Source organism: Scyliorhinus canicula, chromosome 11, assembly GCF_902713615.1.
Source record: "Scyliorhinus canicula chromosome 11, sScyCan1.1, whole genome shotgun sequence".
NCBI lineage: Eukaryota > Metazoa > Chordata > Chondrichthyes > Carcharhiniformes > Scyliorhinidae > Scyliorhinus > Scyliorhinus canicula.
In genome coordinates, this window is record NC_052156.1 from 142,368,439 (window position 1) to 142,388,603 (window position 20,165).

The window sequence follows — 20,165 nt, forward strand, 5'->3', positions numbered from 1 at the left end:
CCACCACACTCTGTGCACAGCTCTCTTTCCACATTGCCCTCTTTCTTTCATCAGGCCAGCCCCCAGATCGCTCGCACTACACCCCTGGTTGAACTTTGGACCTTAGTTGCAGTACAGTGCTGCGGACACTGGTATGCAGAACCGGAGGGGGGTGTCATTCCCAACCCCAGATGCAGTACTGATCAGAGACAGTGACACTGCAGGGTCCATGAGTCCAGCAGTACGGTGCTACCCAGGAAGACCAAGATGGAGGACAGGAACTGGCCTGCCCTGGCAGAGTGGTGAACAGAGCATCAGGAGCAGTGCAGCACTATGGCAGAAAGGCTTTGTTGCACTCACCTACCTCGAAGTCTCTTGCAAACTGAGGACCACCTTGTGCACACCACTCTTTGGCAATCAGGTTTTAGACTGGAGTAATTTCAAGCTGGCATGACTCAAGATGGGAAGACCAGTGGGCAGCTGTTTGAATGAACATTCATGAGAGGCAAATGCATGGAAATGGCTTTCACGTCGCCAGCCCAGCAGGAAGTGCGACCCACCATTGGCAGAATCGCATCGTGATTTTACGCTGGTGGGTTTCTGACTTTTGGCTTCCGCTAGATTCTCCACTTCCGCCTGCCAACAAACCGCTTCGAGGGCGGGGTGGGAGAATTCCGCCCTCTGTCTCTCTCATGTGCTAGTCCAGTCCTCACCTTCGAAGATCTCCCCTTGTAATTCTCTCCAAAAGTTGCTACAACTTAAACTGCCTCAACGACTGCTCATCTCGCAGACTTGTAATGTCATCTCCCGAGCCTCTGTTCTCCTGGATTACCGACTCTACACTCAAGCACCAATTCACAAGCCCAAATTCAACTCTTCATCATGCTGAGTAGGGTGCCATTGCTCCAAAGGGTTACCTTTGTCCCCAACAGCCCTTGCCACAGAGTCACCAAGCTTCTACTGTATCCTTCAACTGCCAGTACTTCTCTTGAGCCCTCTTTGATCACCAATGCTTCTCCAGAGTCCCCACCACTTAAAGTCTGCCATCTGCAGTCCTTTTTCTGCCTTGAGCCACTTGCTGTACACTTCTTTCTTCTAAACTGAAACCTCCCCCTGCCCCTCTCCCTTTGGGACCTCCCCCTATCCCCTCTCTCTTTGGGACGTCCCCTATCCCCTCTCTCTTTTCCGATTATGGTGCACTGATCCTGGGTATATGGTCCTCTTTTCGTACTGTTTTCTTTTTGTGCAGGTGCAATGGGCCTGTCCTCAGCCCGAAGAACTACAAATGCTGAACTGTGCATGTGTTCCCCGCTCCAGTGAAACACGCTGGGAGTTGCAGTCCTCAGCCTTCCTACGACAATGAGGTAAATTTGGATCACATGACATAATGAAAACATTTCTGAACCTTTTCAGACCTGATATTGAATCAGATTGGATTCTAATAGGTTGCAGACAGCAGCTGAAAAACCTTTATTGGCTTACAATAGTGACAATATTATAGAATCAATGTTTCCATACTTACACACAGTGACCCATGTCACATATACCATGACCAGAACACATCCAGGGGCATGCTGAAGCAAGGATCACATTATCAATAGCCCAGTTAGCAGTCCCATAAGCGTATTCCGCTTGGATCCATCTGAACCGGGTCCTCGGGGAACTAATTATAAAATGGAAGAGTAAAGAAATGTCAAATGGATAGATACGGGGTGAGAAAAATCATTATCAACATGCAGTCGTTTTAAAATTGACAATTTAAAATTAGCAATAAAACCCAAATCGAGTCTAGGTGGTGTAGTGGCATTGTCACTGGACTAGTAAACCAGAGACCCAGAGTAATGCTCTGGGGACCCAGGTTCAAATCCCACCACTGCAGACGGTGAAATTTGAATTCAATAAAGATCTGGAATTAAAGGTCCAATGATCACCATGAAACTGTCCTAAAAACCCAACTGGGTCACTATTGTCCTTGAGGGAAGGAAATCTGTTGTCCTTACCTGGCCCGGCCTACATGCAACTCCAGATCTACCACAATCTGCTTGACTAGGCCCATGGCCTAGCAAGCCATTCAGTCCAAGAGTAATTAGGGATGGGCAATAAATTCTGGCTCAACCAGCAATGCCCACTTCCCGTAAATGAATTTTAAAAACAAGCACTGTTCAGGTAGAACCATTTTTCTTGCACAAAAATGACTAAGCGAACAATAAGAACGAAGGCCAACACCAGTTGTAAACAAAATGCACTGTTTAGCATTACATCACCATCACAACTGAAACAGAACATCTTCTGGGGGAATCTGGGACAGGTTCATCTGTCCAATTTTCACCTGTCATTTGCAATCCTTGTTCAAATGCATAATTTCCCAGCTCCTAGAGATATAATTACGGAAGTTAGTACTCTTGCCTTGGGCAGTGATTCAAATAAGGATCTGACTGTTTGGTTTCTATGGCGATCCAGAGACCACCAGAGGGATCCTGTCCTCTAAACATGCATTTATCATTTACTCCACAATCTTCCCTTGCACAACATTATTCCCCCATTCCCAGTGTATTTCTGTTTAATTTGGTAAATCCAAGTTGAACAGATTGAGGGCTGCACTTGAATCTAAATCCAATGCCCAAAATGCTTCTGCCTGCAACTGGAACAGACGCTTCCCATCCTTATTTTTAACTTTGCATTTCACAGCTTCTTGAGTATAGTTGACCTTTCTATAAATAATTAATAATATGTGACATTTTCATAATAAAAATGATCTATTTGTATGAAATTACTCTTGGGTGATATCTTTCGCAGGACACAACTCATGGCCAGAACTGGAGATGAGCAGGATGTGCGGCAGATGAGGGAAATAGTTTCAGCTTTATCAATCATTCTTTTGATATCCGATGCCTCCCCGGAAGAAGAACACAACTCAGAATTTCTAAACAATTTGATTGTTTGCTCACAATTTTCAACTACTTTTTAAAATTACTTAGTTTCCAATATTTCTCCCAGTGCCCCATTGAAGCTGCTAACTCTTGCTGTGCCCAGTTTTATGAATGCCCATTCTTCAGCGGCGAGGTGTTAGGAAATAGAGTTACCTTAAGTAATTTGTATTGTGATGGATTGGGGATGATCTAATGGCCTCGTCGTGCCAGGCATGAATCTGTGCGCGCCGGTTAGATTGTGAGAGAGACGGAAATCGGGAACCGCATCGGGCACCAATTGGTTTCTGATCTAACAGCCCACTCCCGTTGGCGAGATCCAGATCCTGCCCCGATGTGGCGAGAACCAATGATCACCAATTAACGCCAAAATCCATCTCATTAACAGGAAGGACCCCCTATCGAACAGCTCCACGTGATCTAATCGCCTCTCCAGCGAGCGGTCACGTGGTCTCCCTGTAACACATCCTTTTAAAAAGATGAACCTAGTGCAATGGCGGCTGTGGGGATCGGAGGAGGTGAGTAGCCATTTTTGAAATCGGGCAATCAGCCCAGGGGCACTGGGGCTGCTGCCATGGTGCTCAGGGCGTGGGGGAAACCCCTGGGGAGGTTGGCTGTCATCAGGCGGGGGGGGGGGTTCGCCTCTGGACTGGGGGTAAGGGGATCAGCGCCTAGGGGTCCAACATGCCAAACCATGGATTATGTATGTCCATACCAGGGGTAACTTCAGGTGCTGCCTGTTCATCCCACTGAACACCCCCAGGACAGGGCCCTGTCTGTGGTAACATGCTGCAGATCACTTTAGTTCCATGAAACCATTGTCAATTATCGTAAAAACCCATCTGTTTCACTCATGTCCTTTAGGGAAGGAAATCTGTCATCCTTACCTGGTCTGGCCTATATGTTACTCCAGACCCACAATGATGTAGTTGACTCTTAACTGCCCCCTCAAAGGGCTACTACTGAAGGGCAGTAACTGCTGGCCCAGCGACGCCCACGACCCATGAACAAATTTTTAAAAAATGTTGCAGGTGAATGTTACTGCCAGGCATCCCAATCAGACTGCGAGGCCCGGACACTTTGCCCGAACACTGGAGGCATCAACACCACAGAGGCAGCAGTCAACAGTGAAACACCCAGGAGCAGAGCCTCAGAACTGGGGACATCCCCGCGACCAGAGGGTGAGTGTGTGGGGATCGGGGAGGCAAACTGTGCCCAATCCAAGTCACATTCCCGGCGGGGGTCTGAGGCCTGGGTCCGGTGCCCAGAGGCATGTGTGTAGGGCCGGGTCTCTCAGCACAACCGGCTCGTTGATTGGCACCCTGAGAGAAGGTGGGAAACGTAAGGACAAGAGAGAGCTGACACAAGCCAGTTGAAACATTATTTGAAGATATTCAGCCAGAGTTTCTGCAGGGGTTCAGACTGGAGTCAGATCTGTAAAGGGTGGCATGGTAGCACAGTGGTTAGCACTGTTGCTTCAGAGCGCCAGGGACCCGGGTTCGATTCCCGCTTGGGTCATTGTCTGTGTGCAGTCTGCACGTTCTCCCCGTGCCTGTGTGGGTTTCCTCCAGGTGCTCCGGTTTCCTCCCACAAGTCCCAAAAGACATGCTTGCTAGGTGAATTGGACATTCTGAATTCTCCCTCAGTGTACCCAAACAGGCACCGGAATGTGACGACTAGGGGATTTTCACAGTAACTTCATTGCAGTGTTATTGTAAACCTACTTGTGACATTAATAAAGATTATTATTAAAGCAGTGTCAAGAGATCTTTCTCAAAAATAACTGTAAAATATGACTCTGTCATTGATATTTAAGGTCGATTGGGGGCTGAGATGGTTTATTTTCTTGTTGTTTTAGTGGGAATAAAGATAGCAATTAAAGGTATTATATTCACTGTATTGGGTAGTACTTTTTAAGGGGTAATTGTGAACCATCTTCGGATGTGATTACTAATACTGTGTTAGTAATAAATATCCCTATTTCTTTGTACAATTACTCCTGGAGTGAAGTATCCTTTCCTCACACTCTTATAAAATTAAAATATAATAGTGAGGTTTTGATCCAGTTTCGTAGCCACTGTTGGGGTCTAGTCTGGGATCATAATAATGTTTGCATTGTGCATGTTAGAAATAAGGTATATATTAAAGTATAATTTTTGTGTTTCTGTAGTTGAGTGCAAAGAAAGGGTTAACACTTCAGTTTAGCTTCATGTTAAACAAAGGTGCCTGCAAGTCTCCGAGTTTAGTTTTGTTTTAATCTTTGCCTGCATTTTAATGAAGGTTTTACGAAGTAAAAGCAATTATAGGGTTTTTTAAAAAACTAAGCTATTACTTAGTAACCAGAGGCCCACATTCCCGTACCAGCCTCCCCGGACAGGCGACTGGGGCTTTTCACAGTAACTTCATTGAAGCCTACTCGTGACAATAAGCAATTTTCATTTCATTTCACACTGGGAAAGCAGAAGTAGCTGGAGTCCATTTGAACCAGGCAATACAGAGGTAAGATGTATTTCACAAAAACTGCCAGTGCAGGCAGGACAATACAGAAAGCAAACCCTAGAAAGGGAGAACATCCCAGAAAACAGGGAGTGGGGATAAAAGAATATCCCAGAAAGATAGTTCAGTCAAAGGAACAAAGAATCGGAATCTGAACAAGGTCATGCTCAGTGAAATTTAAGCAAAAAGCAGAGACAGGGCTCTAAATTAAAGAGAAAGCCGCACAAAGCACATTTAAAGTTAGCTAGCGAGAAGGCAGGAATCCGTGGGATCCTAAGGTTGGTGCCACCTTAATATAGGCTGGGCTGGAGAGATTGTGCGGAAGCTTGAATGCACATGGCGATCCAAGACTGCGGAAAACTAAAAGGAGAGGTTGAAATTCTGGATGTGGTCCTTGGTAAAGGTATCTGAGAGAAAGCGCTATTATGGGAGATATCATTAGCTGTTATAAGCGTGTTCTTCAAAAGTGGAGTTTGGAAACCCCTGTCTGAATGTCAGAGTTCCAGTGAGTCCAGTTGGCTCAGTGTTACAAACATCTGGGGGGCTTGATGAGAAATCCACATCGGGTGGCACCTGTCATTTGGTGTCAGTGGTGCGTCTGACCACATTTCACCTGTTGGTTTACATGCACTGTGTACTTACTGAGAGCATTAGAGTATCAGAACTTTTGTAACTTGTGTTATTCTTACAAATCTGTGTATAGCTGTAAAGGTATAGCTGGGGTGAAGGAGTCTTATATTATAGCCAATCTGTTCTTGTTTAATAAGTGTTATGTTCTTTAGTTTGGCAATCCTGTGACTCTATCCATCCACGTCTCTAAGTTAGGATCTATCCAGCCAGGTTCCATTAGGGACCTGACTGTCCAGTAGTAACATCAGCTGGGATTGTAACAGAGGTTAGATAGAGAGAAGGAAGTCTTCTCCTGTTCACTATTTCTAGTGAAATTGTAAATGCATCGGGAAATGGATTTACAATTGTGCTGCAAAAACAGAAATTATTTCCCTTGAGTTTCCACAATCTGTTTACTTGTGATGGCAATGGTGTGCATCACATTTCAGCCTAATCCTTTTTATGTTACCTGATATTCACAAAGGCACGCTTACAATTTCTGTTGCGATCTCAACCCAAGGAATACTAATGCCAATTATAGTGCTGGTGATGGAAAATCAACTAACTCAATATGCTCCAGGGATCAAACATAAGACCTTCCTGTGTGGTTTTTATACCCATTGAGCACCATTAAAAAATTGTTTCCTGAAACACAAATGTCCTTTTAAATATCTTGAACACATTGGCTTTTACTGTAGGAATCCCGTCTTCCAATAGTAAAAGTAAATACACTCAGGAATTGTCCCATTGAATTGGAAGACTGTCAATGTCACTTCATTAGTTAAGGAGATGAGAGATAAACCAGGAAATTATAGACCATTAGTCTTACATCTTTTGTGAGGAAGTTACAAGAATTCATTATTTGGAATAGGGGGGGGGGGGGGGGGGGGGGGGGGGAGATTTTCCGCCCCCAGTTTTTGGCAGGCGGGAATGGCAGCAGAGGTGGAGAATCGAAGGGGAATCCCAAAACGGCTTCCACACTGGTGGGATTTCCCCACTCTATATTGTCCCTGCCCCCGCCAATAACAAGGAGGAGAGGGTCATGCCCGGGCAGCACCCTTGCACTGCCAGGAGTGGGGGGGGGCTTCCTTTGGGGACATTCGGGGTGGGCAGGGGCTCTTTGGGTGGGGGGGGGGGGGGGGGGGGGGGGGGGGAGATCCCATGTCTGTGTGGGGGGGGGGGGGGGGTGATTTCCATGGAGCAGGCGGGGAAGAATCCTTTACATTTTTTTTCAGATTGGGTTGCCCTTTAAAAACGGCGCCGTGATCTGCCTGGAGGCAGGATTGCAGGTGAGGCGAACTCATTCCACGCTCAACTCCTTCTATTTTTTTTCCAAAGTGCTTGAAACTGTGGCGGGAAAAGCTGGCAAGGCAGTTGGTGGGCTGCCCTCTGCGTTTCCCACCCGAGACAACACTTTGAAAAAGAATATTGAAAATCCACCCAGAGCGATTGGCCACGCCACCCCGATGCCGGCACAGGAGAGAATCGGCATCATTGGCGCCGGCGCGTTTGGAGCGGCGCCAGTCGCAGGCCGCTGATCGCGGATTCTCGATTGGGATGGGCCGAGCGACCACGCTAAAATGGCAGGGTCCCGCCGGCGCCGTCCACACCTGGTCGCAGCCGGCGGGAACTCCGCGCACAGGGTCGGGGGCCCGTTTCCAACCCCGGCTGGTCCGACACGGGCAGCACGGTAGCATTGTGGATAGCACAATTGCTTCACAGCTCCAGGTTCCCAGGTTCGATTCCGGCTTGGGACACTGTCTGTGTGGAGTCTGCACATCCTCCCCGTGTGTGCGTGGGTTTCCTCCGGGTGCTCCGGTTTCCTCCCACAGTCCAAAGATGTGCGGGTTAGGTGGATTGGCCATGTTAAATTGCCCTTACTGTGCAAAATTGCCCATAGTGTTGGGAGGGGTGACTGGGTTATGGGGATAGGGTGGAGGTGTTGACCTTGGGTAGGGGCCTCTTTCCAAGAGCCGGTACAGACTCGATGGGCCAAATGGCCTCCTTCTGCACTGTAAATTCTATGATAATCTATGATATGGCCTCCCGAGGGTCCGGTTCCAGTTTCACGTGCACCAGCTTAGAGATTACCCTAAACACCTCCTTCCAGTAATCCACCATCTTTGAACAGGACCAAAACATATGAACGTGGTTTGCGGGGCCCCTCCGCAACGTTCACACACATCTTCTACCCCCTCAAAGAGCCGGCTCATCCTCGCCCTTGTAAGGTACGCTCTATACACCACATTCAGCTGTATCAGCCCCAACCTCGCACACGAGCTAGAGACGTTCGCCATCCGGAACACCTCACACCAGAACCCCTCCTCCATACCCTCTCCCACCCTCTCCCAACTCTTCCTCCCACTTTGCTTTGATCCCTTCCAGCGGTGCCTTCTCCTCCTCCAAAATAGTCCCGTAAACCACCAATATTACCCCCTCCTCCAGTCCCCCTGTCCTTAGCACCTCCTCCAGCAATGTCAAAGCCGGCTCTACTGGGAAGCTCTGTATCTCCTTTCTGGCAAAGTCTCGAACATGCATGTATCTAAATTTTTCCCCCTGCTCCAGCCCATACTTAGCTCCCAGCTCCTTCAATCCCGCAAAACGACCCCCAAGAAACAATTCTTCTAGTGTCCTAGTTCCTTTTTCCTCCCATCTCCGAAAATTTCAATCCCACTTCCCTGGCTCAAATCTATGGTTCCACCGAATCGGCATTTCGCTTGACCCTGCCTCAACCCAAAGTGCTGTCGAAACTTCTTCCAAATTCTCAACGAAGCTCTTACTACCGGACTCCCTGAGTATTTCTCCGGGGCCGTTGGGAGCGGCGCTGTTGCTAGCGCCTTCAATCCCGACCCCCTATCCAAACACTCCTCCATTCTGACCCATTGGGAGTCAACCCTCTGACCCAGCTCCGTACCTTCTTCACATTCGCCACCCAGTAATAATACATCAGGTTCAGAAGACCCAAACCCCCTGCCCGCCTTCCTCTCTGTAGTATCACCTTTTTAATTCCGGCCACCTTCCCTCCCCATATGAACGAGGTAATCATCCCTTCAATCTCTCTAAAAAATGAAAAATAAACTGGAATCGCAGCAGCACATTCATTTTAACCACCTGTACCCAACTCGCCAGTGACAGAGGGAGACCATCCCACCTTCTCAGATCAGCTTTCACTCTCCCCACCAAACTAGAAATGTTGTACCTACGGTGCTCCCCCCCCCCCCCCCCCCCCCCCCCCCCCACTCAATCTCGAGCAACCTGCACCCCCAGGTACCTAAAGTGAGTCCCTACGGAATGGCAGCCCCCCCCCGGCCGAGACACCACAAAATATTCACTCTTGTCTAGATTTTGAGTTTAAGATGGAATATTATGGGGTGATCTTAAGATGAATAAATGAGTTGACAGGGCCTCAGATGGAGTGAGTCTAAAACAGGAGAGCACAACCTTAAAGTTGGAGCTAGGACATGTCAGCAGGCACTTACGATATTGGCAATCTAGAAATCTCTCCCACAAAAAAAACAATCTTTTGAGATTTTGGGGGGCCAGTTGAAAATTTCAATATTGAAATAGATGGATGTTTGCTGGGCAATAGTATTAGGATTTCTGAAATTAGTGCAGTTCGATGAAGTTAATATAAATACGGCATCATCTAATTGCATGACGGAACAAGCTTCGAGGGGCTTCAGGCTTGTTTCTAAAAACTTACATGGTTCCTGGAGAGAGGTAGACAGTGACACGCTTCCAGTTCTGGAACCTCTGCGAGGTGTAGACTGAACTTTCTGTGTAGTGCAGGCAGCCAATGCTGGGAGGGACACACTCCTCTGTCACAAGGTGCCAGTCTTTGCCTGTGTTGAGGGAGTACTGCAGGTGGATGCCATAGGAGTCTGGATACTGACTGCCGCAGCCCAGGTTGAGTTCAAACTGCAGGAAAGTGGAGGCAGTAACATGGAAGTCCCAAGTTTCTGCAAACCGAGGCTTGCCTAGAAAACAGAAGGGACACGGGAACCAGAGATGAAAGACAGTTTGTATCTGAGGGCTGAAAGGATCTGAAACAAATGTTTTATCAATTTAACACATCAGGGGGCAAACATTCCTCTTTTAGCTATCGGGTTGATTTTATTGATTTTCACACAAATTTTATGTTGGCTCTGTGATGTCAATTGTCAGCAATCCTTTGAAATGCAGGCTAGTTTAGCCTAAACATCACACTGGGCTAAATCGCTGGCTTTGAAAGCAGACCAAGGCAGGCCAGCAGCACGGTTCGATTCCCGTACCAGCCTCCCCGAACAGGCGCCGGAATGTGGCGACTAGGGGCTTTTCACAGTAACTTCATTGAAGCCTACTCGTGACAATAAGCGATTTTCATTTCATTTCATTTTTCATAGTGGGATACTGTCCTCTGAAAAGTCCTGAGCAGTTCTAAGTAATGAATGTTTGTATTACACACCTATATTAGCATTAAAAACCAACGCTGTGTCCTTTGAGAGGCAATACATATCTGTCTTTCCCCCTTGAATACGATACCAGTTGGATTGCAAGTCAGAAGAATCATCAAACGTATCCTGAAAATCAGTAAGGGAGCTGTCGTTCATTCCAATCAGGACATCATCCAAGGCCCACTGTGCACTTATCCTTCCTAAAATGAAAAATCAAAGTTACAGCACACGATAGGACACAAAATATATTTAATGGCATCCCTGGCAATCTCATCACAAATGAATCAAGTTAAAACAAAACATGTTGAGAAGACCATGATATTAGTAATGTTTTCTTCACTGTGGCATGATATGCAACAAGACTCAAGGATAAAAAATAGTCAGCAGAAGTTTAAGCAAGAAGGAAGCTATTTGCCTCCTGCTGCCTATGCAAGCTCTTTGCTCCAGTAATTCAAATCTTTTCCACTGTTACACTCGGACCCCACCTTTCACTGCTTTTAACGTTCATCAATTCTTCCTTTGAGAGTTTCTGCCTCAGATCTTTCCGCCAGGAAAGCATTTCATGCCTAAAAGAAATTTCCTTTCCCTCTCCTGTTGACTAAAAATGTTAAACTAATGATCATTCGTCAACTTAGCTTGTACTACAATGACCGGAGTTACGCAGCTACGCAGCTAGGGGGTGCCCTAGCTTGTGGGGGGGGGGGGGGGGGGGGGGGGGGGGATGCAGCTAGGGGGGGCCCTAGCTTGTGGGGGGGGGGGGGGGGGATACCGGGTTGCTGCTGAAATGGCCAAGAAGGAGCTGGAGCGTGCAGAGGGGGTCGGGATGGGGGTCTGTCGCTGTGGGGAACGGGCTGAGCGGGGGGCGCGGGTACGTGGCGGATTACGGAAGGGTGATGGCTAGTCGACGTGGGAGGGGGGCAGGTGGCCCTCTGATCCGGCTGATCACCTGGAATGTGAGGGGACTGAATGGGCCGGTCAAACGGTCCCGCGTGTTCGCGCACCTGAGGGGGCTGAAGGCGGACGTGGCTATGCTTCAGGAGACGCACCTGAAGTTGGTGGATCAGGTCAGGTTGAGGAAGGGGTGGGTGGCCCAAGTGTTTCATTCGGGGCTGGATGCAAAAAACCGGGGGGGTGGCGATCCTGGTGGGGAAGAGGGTGTCGTTTGAGGCGTCGAGTGTGGTGGCAGACAGCGGCGGGAGGTATGTGATGGTAAGCGGCAAGCTGCAGGGGGAGCGGGTGGGGCTGGTCAATGTATACGCCCTGAATTGGGACGATGCGGATTTCATGTGGCGCATGTTAGGCCGGATTCCAGATTTGGAGGTGGGGGGTCTGATAATGGGGGTGGGGGGGGGGGGGGATTTCAACACGGTGCTGGATCCGCCACTGGATCGATCCAGTTCCAGGACGGGTAGGAGGCCTGCGGCGGCTAAGGTGCTGAGGGGGTTTATGGACCAGATGGGAGGGGTGGACCCTTGGAGGTTCGCGAGGCCGAGGGCCAGGGAATTTTCATACTTCTCCCATGTGCATAAGGCTTACTCCCGGATCAATTTCTTTGTTTTGAGTAGAGCGCTGATTGCGGGGGTAGTGGACGCTGAGTACTCGGCGATAGCTATTTCTGACCATGCCCCGCATTGGGTGGACCTCGAGCTGGGGGAGGAGAGGGACCAGCGCCCGTTGTGGCGCTTGGAGGTGGGGCTGCTGGCAGACGAGGTGGTGAGGGGGCGGGTTCGAGGATGCATCGAGAGGTACCTAGAGGCCAACGATAATGGGGAGGTCCAAGTGGGGACGGTCTGGGAGGCGCTGAAGGCGGTGGTTCGGGGGGGAGTTGATCTCCATTCAGGCCCACAGGGAGAGAGGGGAGCAGAGAGAAAGGGAGAGATTGGTGGGGGAGATGGTGAGGGTGGACGCGGAGGCCCCGGAGGAGGGATTGCTGAGGGAGCAGCATAGCCTTCGGGCTGAGTTCGACTTGTTGACCACCAGGAAGGCGGAGGCTCAATGGAGAAAGGCTCAGGGTGCGGTGTACGAGTATGGGGAGAAGGCGAGTAGGATGCTGGCACACCAACTCCGTAAGCAGGATGCGGCTAGGGAGATTGGTGGAGTTAAGGATCGGGGAGGAAATGTGGTGCGGAGGGGGGTAGACATTAATGGGGTCTTCAGGCACTTTATGAGAGACTATATTGGTCCGAACCTCCGGCGGAGAAGGGGGGGATGGGGCGCTTTTTGGACAAGCTGAGATTCCCGAGGGTGGAGGAGGGACAGGTGGAGGGACTGGGGGCGCCAGTTGAGCTTGAGGAGCTGGTTAAAGGGATAGGGAGCATGCAGTCGGGGAAGGCGCCGGGGCCGGATGGGTTCCCGTTTTAATTTTACAAGGCGTATGCAGACCTGCTGGGCCCCCTGTTGGTTAGGACCTTCAACGAGGTGAGGGGGGGGGGGCTTTGCCCCTGACGATGTCTCGGGCGCTGATCTCCTTGATTCTTAAGCGAGACAAGGATCCCCTGCAGTGTGGGTCATACAGGCCGATCTCACTCCTGAATGTGGACGCCAAGTTGTTGGCAAAGATCTTGGCCACGAGGATAGAAGATTGTGAGCCGCAGGTTATCCACGAGGATCAAACGGGGTTTGTGAAGGGGAGGCAGCTGAACACTAATATACAGAGGCTCTTGAACGTTATTATGCTGCCGGCGGTAGAAGGGGAGGCGGAGATAGTGGTAGCGCTAGATGCGGAGAAGGCCTTTGATAGGGTTGAGTGGGGGTACTTGTGGGAGGTGCTGAAAAGGTTCGGGTTTGGGGAGGGGTTTGTCAGTTGGGTGAGGCTGTTATATGAGGCCCCGATGGCGAGTGTGGCCACGAATAAGAGGAGGTCGGAGTATTTTCGACTTTACCGAGGGACGAGGCAGGGGTGTCCCCTGTCCCCCCTACTTTTCGCGCTGGCAATTGAACCCCTGGCTATGGCGCTGAGGGAGTCGGGGGATTGGAGGGGGCTGGTCCGGGGTGGGAAGGAGCACCGAATGTCGTTCTATGCGGACGACCTATTGTTGTATGTGGTGGACCCGGTGGGGCGAATGCCGATGGTGATGGGTATTCTCCGGGAATTTGGGGATTTCTCAGGGTATAAGCTTAACTTTGGGAAAAGCGAGCTATTTGTGGTACACCCGGGGGACCAGGAAGGGGGGATTGGGAGGCTCCCACTGAAAAGGGCGGAAAGGAGCTTCAGGTACTTGGGGGTTCAGGTGGCAAGGAGCAGGGCGGCCTTGCATAAGCTAAACGTCACAAGGCTGGTGGGGCAAATGGAGGAGGAGTTTAAGAGGTGGGACATGCTGCCGCTGTCTTTGCGGGTAGGGTACAGTCAGTCAAGATGACGGTGCTCCCGAGGTTTCTGTTCCTGGTCCAGTGCCTCCCCATCCTTATCCCGAAGGCCTTTTTCAGGCGGGTTAACAGGAGCATTACAGGGTTTGTGTGGGCACATGGGGCTCCAAGGGTGAGACGGGTGTTCTTGGAGCAGGGCAGGGATGGGGGGTGTTGGCGTTGCCCAACCTCTGTGGGTATTATTGGGCTGCCAACGCAGCGATGGTGCGTAAGTGGGTAATGGATGGGGAGGGGGCAGCATGGAAGAGGACGGAGATGGCATCCTGTGTGGGCACGAGCCTGGAAGCGCTGGTAACGGCGCCGCTGCCTCGATGGGGTCCCTGATACGGGGGAACCACCGGTTTGTTCCGGGGAGAATTGATGGTGGGTTCCTGAGTTGGCACAGGGCAGGTGTCAGGAGGCTGTGGGACCTGTTCATAGACGGGAAGTTTGCGAGCCTGGGTGAGCTGGAGGGGAAGTTTGGGCTCCCCCGGGGAGCACCTTTAGGTACATGCAAGTAAGGGCATTTGTCAGGCGGCAAGTGGCGTGGTTCCTCTGCTGCTGCCGCGTGGGGTTCAGTGCAGGGGGCTCTCGGGGGTGTGGTTTGGAGAGGGAAGGATCTCGGAAGCGTACCAGGTGATGCAGGAGGTAGACGAGGCCTTGGTGGAGGAGCTGAAAGATAAATGGGAGGAGGAGCTGGGTGAGGAGATTGAGGAGGGGACGTGAGCGGATGCCCTAGAAAGGGTGAACTCCTCCTCTTCTTGTGCGAGGCTTAGCCTCATACAGTTTAAGGTGCTGCATAGGGCTCATATGACCAGGACGAGGATGAGCAGGTTTTTTGGGAGGGAGGACAGGTGTATTAGGTGCTCAGGGAGCCCAGCAAACCATGTCCACATGTTCTGGGCATGCCCGGCGCTGGGGGAATTTTGGAAGGGGGTGGCAAGGACGGTATCGAGGGTGGTAGGATCCAGGGTCAATCCAGGCTGGGGACTTGCAATATTTGGGGTTGCAGTGGAGCCGGGAGTGCAGGAGGCGATAGAGGCCGGAGTTCTGGCCTTTGCGGCCCTAGTAGCCCGGCGGAGGTTTCATCTTCAGTGGAAGGATGCGAGGCCCCAAAGCGTGGAGGCCTGGGTCAACGATATGGCAGGGTTTATTAAATTGGAGAGGGTGAAATTTGCCCTGAGGGGGTCAGTGCAGGGGTTTTTCAGGAGATGGCAACCATTCCTAGATCTCCTGGCAGAACGGCAAACACAAAAGGTCAGCAGCAGCAGCAACCAGGGGGGGGGGGGGGGGGGGGTCTGTTCTTTTTGTTCTTAGAATTTTCTGTTATTGTTTTCTTTTTTGTGAAAATGTGAAAATTTGAATAAAAATTATTTTTAATAAAAAACTTAACTTGTACTATCAAATTTCTCTGGGCCATTATAAAAGAAGCTCTGATCGATTTGAAGTAGCAGAAAGAGAAATTTGATGAGCTTCAACTGTCCACACAATAATCTGTGCAACACTAATTCCTCCTGATTTTTATATTCAGTTGGTTTGTAATAACACAACTACTTTCCACACTGCCACACAAAATGGTTAAATGCAGAATAATAGGGACAGGGCAATAACTTAATTGAATTCAAATGGGTCTTCATAGCAAAACTTGAGAAGTTTAGAATTGAGATTCAATCTCCAAGTTTAAAGAAGAATCTTATCTCTCTCCGTTATGGCATAAAGTAATATGTACTGTTTCATTTTAAGCGATGTGGAAGAGGGAGGAATTCGTGCAGAGACTGACTTAACGCGAGTTGCACGTTTATGGTGTATAATGGCAATCACTGAAGGACTCATGATTCCTGCATTCTTACTTCAAGCTAATTGAAAAAATCTACCAGGAAATTCCATGGCCAAGATGCAGAAAAAAATGTCATATCTCAGTAATTCTCTGTGGATTAAATAATCCTGTAGCGTTTACACCATTAATCTAATATTTCAGTCAAGTCATTTTCAAATTAATTTGTGGCATGTGGGTGTCGGTGGCTCGGCCAACATTTATTGCCCATCCCTAGACGCCTTTGAGAAGGTGGTGGTGAGCTGCCTTCTTGAACCGCTGTAGTCCCTGAGAGGTCATAATCTTAGAATAAGAGTTAGCAAATTTAAAACTGATTTTGAGGAAAAACTACTTCTCCCAAAGGGTTGTGAATCTATGGAATTCGCTCCCCCAGAGTGCGGTGGATGCTGGGACAGTGGGTAAATTTAAGGAGGAGTTAGACAGATTTTTAATTGTTAATGGGTTGAAGGTTATGGAGAACCGGCAGGACAGTGATGTTGACGCCATGGGATCAGCCATGATCACATTGAGGGTGCTTACACTCAGGAGGCTAAATTGCCTACTCCCGCCCCTAGGTCATGTGTTCTTGGGAGGAGATGCTCTGGCTGATTTTGCAATCCAGCTCTTGGTCTGTAATATTGTAGGTAGCAGATGAGGAACATATCAGCCATGATAAAATGGCGGAGCAGACTGGATGGGTCGCATGGCCTAATTCCGCTCCTATATCATATGAACTAGGTGTAGGTACACCCACAATGCTGTCAGGGAGAGAGTTCCAGGATGTTGACCCAGCGACAGTGAAGGACCTGCGATAGATCTCCAAGTCAGGATGGTGAGTGATCTGGTCAGACCTTGATCAACGTGCTGCCGCAGAATGTCCGCCTGGTGCCTGGTGATCACCTCTTTAATGTATATGAGGTCCAGGGCTTAATTTTGACCCTTCTGCAACCAGAGACACCCCATGTTTGTCGTGTGATATTGTATGTGCCTGCATGCCATGTAATGTAAAGGTGCCTGGCAGAGCAAGGGTTAACATCATAACTCGCAAACCTCAGGCAAGTGTCTCCACAAATGGGGACCAGATGAACAGGATCAGGGGCTTTTTAGCACACTGGGCTAAATCGCTGGCTTTGAAAGCAGACCAAGGCAGGCCAGCAGCACGGTTCAATCCCCGAACAGGCGCTGGAATGTGGCGACTAGGGGCTTTTCACATTAACTTCATTGAAGCCTACTCATGACAATAAGCGATTTTCATTTTTCATTTCAACATGAGACTGATGTATGGAATCATATGTAATAGACTCAGAGAAATTCTATAAGTAGCCTGCATAGAGCCAGCAGTCCCTTGTATACCAGTACCTGGGATGTGTAAATAGTTAAAGATTAACAATAAATGGTTCATGTCTAAGTAACAATCACATAACACAACTGCATTCACCTTGTACCAACCATTCACACGCATGAGGTGGAAACACAACAGCGTGTGACATTAAATATACACTGCACATTCACTGTGACTGAACTAAAGACGAAACACACACTTTGCAATTAATATTTGTTTTCAAAATTAGCATTCTCCACATAAACTTAGTAATAAGAATTGTTTTTTGAAAAAAAGAGAGAAAATAGTCAATTAAATATGAAGGGAAGCTTCAGTGGGGAAGAGCTTATTAACCCCATCCTCCTTCTTTAAATAGCTGCTCTATTCACCTAATTCTTGGTCAGTTCCCTGGTCTTCCTTCAGCACCATGGATTGTTTGTGAACTTCCTGCATAAACCTAAATATGAATCCTTCCACAACTATCCTGTGTAAATTGAAGCTCACCGCGACCATTGTGCGTGTCTCTGTGTGAGATACAATGGAACAGCCTTGGCACCTCTCTAAACATTGGAATCATTGTATTGGCACACTTTGTCTGTCTTAAAAGGTCGTTGTCTCATGTAGTTTGTTTCGGCTGTTCATGGAAATGTCTGGGCAAGGTCGAATATTGATATTGCAAGCCATATTCTAAGGCTAAGGCTAAGCCATATTCTAAGGCTAAGGCTAAGCCATATTCTAAGGCTAAGGCTAAGCCATATTCTAAGGCTAAGGCTAAGCCATATTCTAAGGCTAACACATATGTTTGAGGAGATAATATTCAGTCTGTTGTCAACTTGGAGCAAGTGAGGAATTTACGTTTTCCTTAAAGTGTAGGTATTGTAGACACTGCCTAAAAAACATTTAATAATATTGAGACTTCTTCAGTCATGATCACTGATCATTTAGAGTTTTATGCTGATGTTGTGGGCTATTTCAAACGTACTTAATGGAGACAAGGATGCACATTGGAGAACTTCCAGTGAGGTCATGTAAGAGCAAGATGCATGAAAGGTGGCTCCCGGCAGGGTCTTTGCTATTGATCCCTTTCACCCGTTTTTTCAGAAGATTTGGTGTCCAAGCCCGGGTCCTCGAGTGAGTGGACTCTATTCCCACAGAAAGACAATGACTTTCTCATAAAGGCAATAGCTCTTGAATATTGTGGTTTAAACAGTGTTTCCATTTATATTGTTAAACGGTGAGTGCATGATATTAATTATGATAAAACTAACATTTGAAGTTGACGATTGCTGTGAGTGATTTATATAGATCGAGTAGGTTTGAGCTGTTACCTCCAAAAACGTATTCTTTCTGGAGGTATGAGGACAACATGAAAGTATGCAGCTTGTGCACAAAAACTACTTTCTGTGGCTTTGCTTCCCAACATTGTCCTTTTTCTCGCCTCATCAGTTTTTTGACGCTGTCTATGCTTTTGGCCAATATTTTCAATTAGTTTTGATTCCAACTTGCATTCGATGGTGTCTCGTTAGTGTATAGCCTCCATGATTTCATTATAACATACTCTAAAATCAGACCTTGAAATTAAGCCGTATCTACTTGTCCAGAACTATCAATGAAAAATCCGCTGCTTCAATAAAACAAAACAGCTTACCATGTTGCGGCTGCCACCAGCGAAATGCTGTAGATATGGTTTTGGCTTCTGGGAGTAGTTCAATCGTTATTATTTGAGGCTGCAGAAAAGACATGTAGTCCAGCTCACGCAGAACATACCAGGTTACTCCGTTGTCATTGGTATACTGCACAACAATTCCTAGATTTTGGAGAAAGGAAGGAATGTGATTATATGTGACTCCGGGATTTGGTTTTACTTTGGCAGACCTCCCATGGCATTGCTCACAATGAATCAGAGGTTGTTCTGTTGTCAGGTAGAGTTGGTGGAAGGATTGGGAAAGAAGATTGTAAGAGATTGTCTCGAGATCATCAATATTAGCATATTCAAATGGTTACTTGTGAGGAACCAAATAGATAAATCATTTATCTGCCACTGCATGCACACCTGTATTTGCTATTCTCTGTGTGCAATATGGGGGGGGGGGGGGGGGGGGTTACTTCTAACTTTCCCGGCCCTCTACTGGTTTTATGACTAAAACAAAAAATTAATATACATATAACTAAAGAAATTATTCATCTAATGTGCATCTTTCCATCTTTACCAGATAGTGCTGCAACAGTACTCAGTGCTACCAAACATTTATTCATGAAAAAAAATATGAGTTTGGGACTTCAATTAATTTAATATCTACAAACTTCACACTGTCCTTTCTGAACTCCCCATCGTTTGTGAGGCCACTTAAGGGCCTTAATTGGGGCATGGGCAGGCTTCCCATCTGAGGCCCTGTTCACCTCACCATGAAATCACTTCTGGGTCAGGGCAGGCGGGACTCCCTCCTATGCTACTTTGCACTCTCCGGCTGCCTTAGGGTGGGCGGGGGAGGGGTGAGGGTTGGGGTGGGAGGGGCATACAATTCTGGCTCCAGACTGAGGCTGAAATATGAGGCTTCTTGGTCTGTTTGGTGTGCCAGCACATGGACAGTTTTAAACCACGCTTGAGTATAAAAGTCATGCTGCAGCTGCACAGAACCTTAGGTTAGGCCACACTTGGAATATTGCGTACAATTCTGGTCGCCACATTAACAGAAGGATGTGGAGGCTTTGGTGCGGTACAGATGAGGTTGACCAGGATGTTGCCTGGTCTGGAGAGTATTAGCTATGAGGAGAGATTGGATTAACTCGGATTGTTTTCACTGGAATGGTGGAGGTTGAGGGACGACCTGATAGAAGTTTACAAAATTATGAGGTGCATGGATAGGGTGGATAGTCAGAAGCATTTTCCCAGGGTGGAAAAGTCAATTACTAGGGAACATAGCTTTAAGGTATGAGGAGCAAAGTTTTGAGGAGATGTGCAAGGCAAGTTTTTTTACACAGAGGGTAGAAAGTGCCTGGAACTCGCTGACGCGGAGGTGGTGGAAGCAGATACGATGGCGACATTTAAGGAGCATCTTGACAAAGAGGTGAATAGGATGGAAATAGAGGGATACAGACCCCGTAAGTGCAGAAGGTTTTAGCTTAGACAGGCATCATAATCGACGCAGGCCCATAGAGGGCTGAAGGGCCTGTTCCTGTGCTGTACTGTTCATTGTTCAAACAAAAGTGATGAGAATATTGTATATATCTTCCTTAATAGC

The 20,165-nt window shown here is 48.2% G+C and overlaps 1 protein-coding gene across 1 annotated transcript in view; it reads right to left on the reverse strand.

The window, feature by feature from the left end:
- LOC119973445 (reelin-like) overlaps positions 1–20,165 on the reverse strand; it is a 415,628-nt gene that overhangs the window by 93,102 nt on the left and 302,361 nt on the right. Inside the window, 4 exon segments of the mRNA XM_038811578.1 lie at positions 1,502–1,642; positions 9,715–9,988; positions 10,456–10,644; positions 18,572–18,730. Coding sequence (XP_038667506.1) covers positions 1,502–1,642; positions 9,715–9,988; positions 10,456–10,644; positions 18,572–18,730 — 763 coding nt within the window.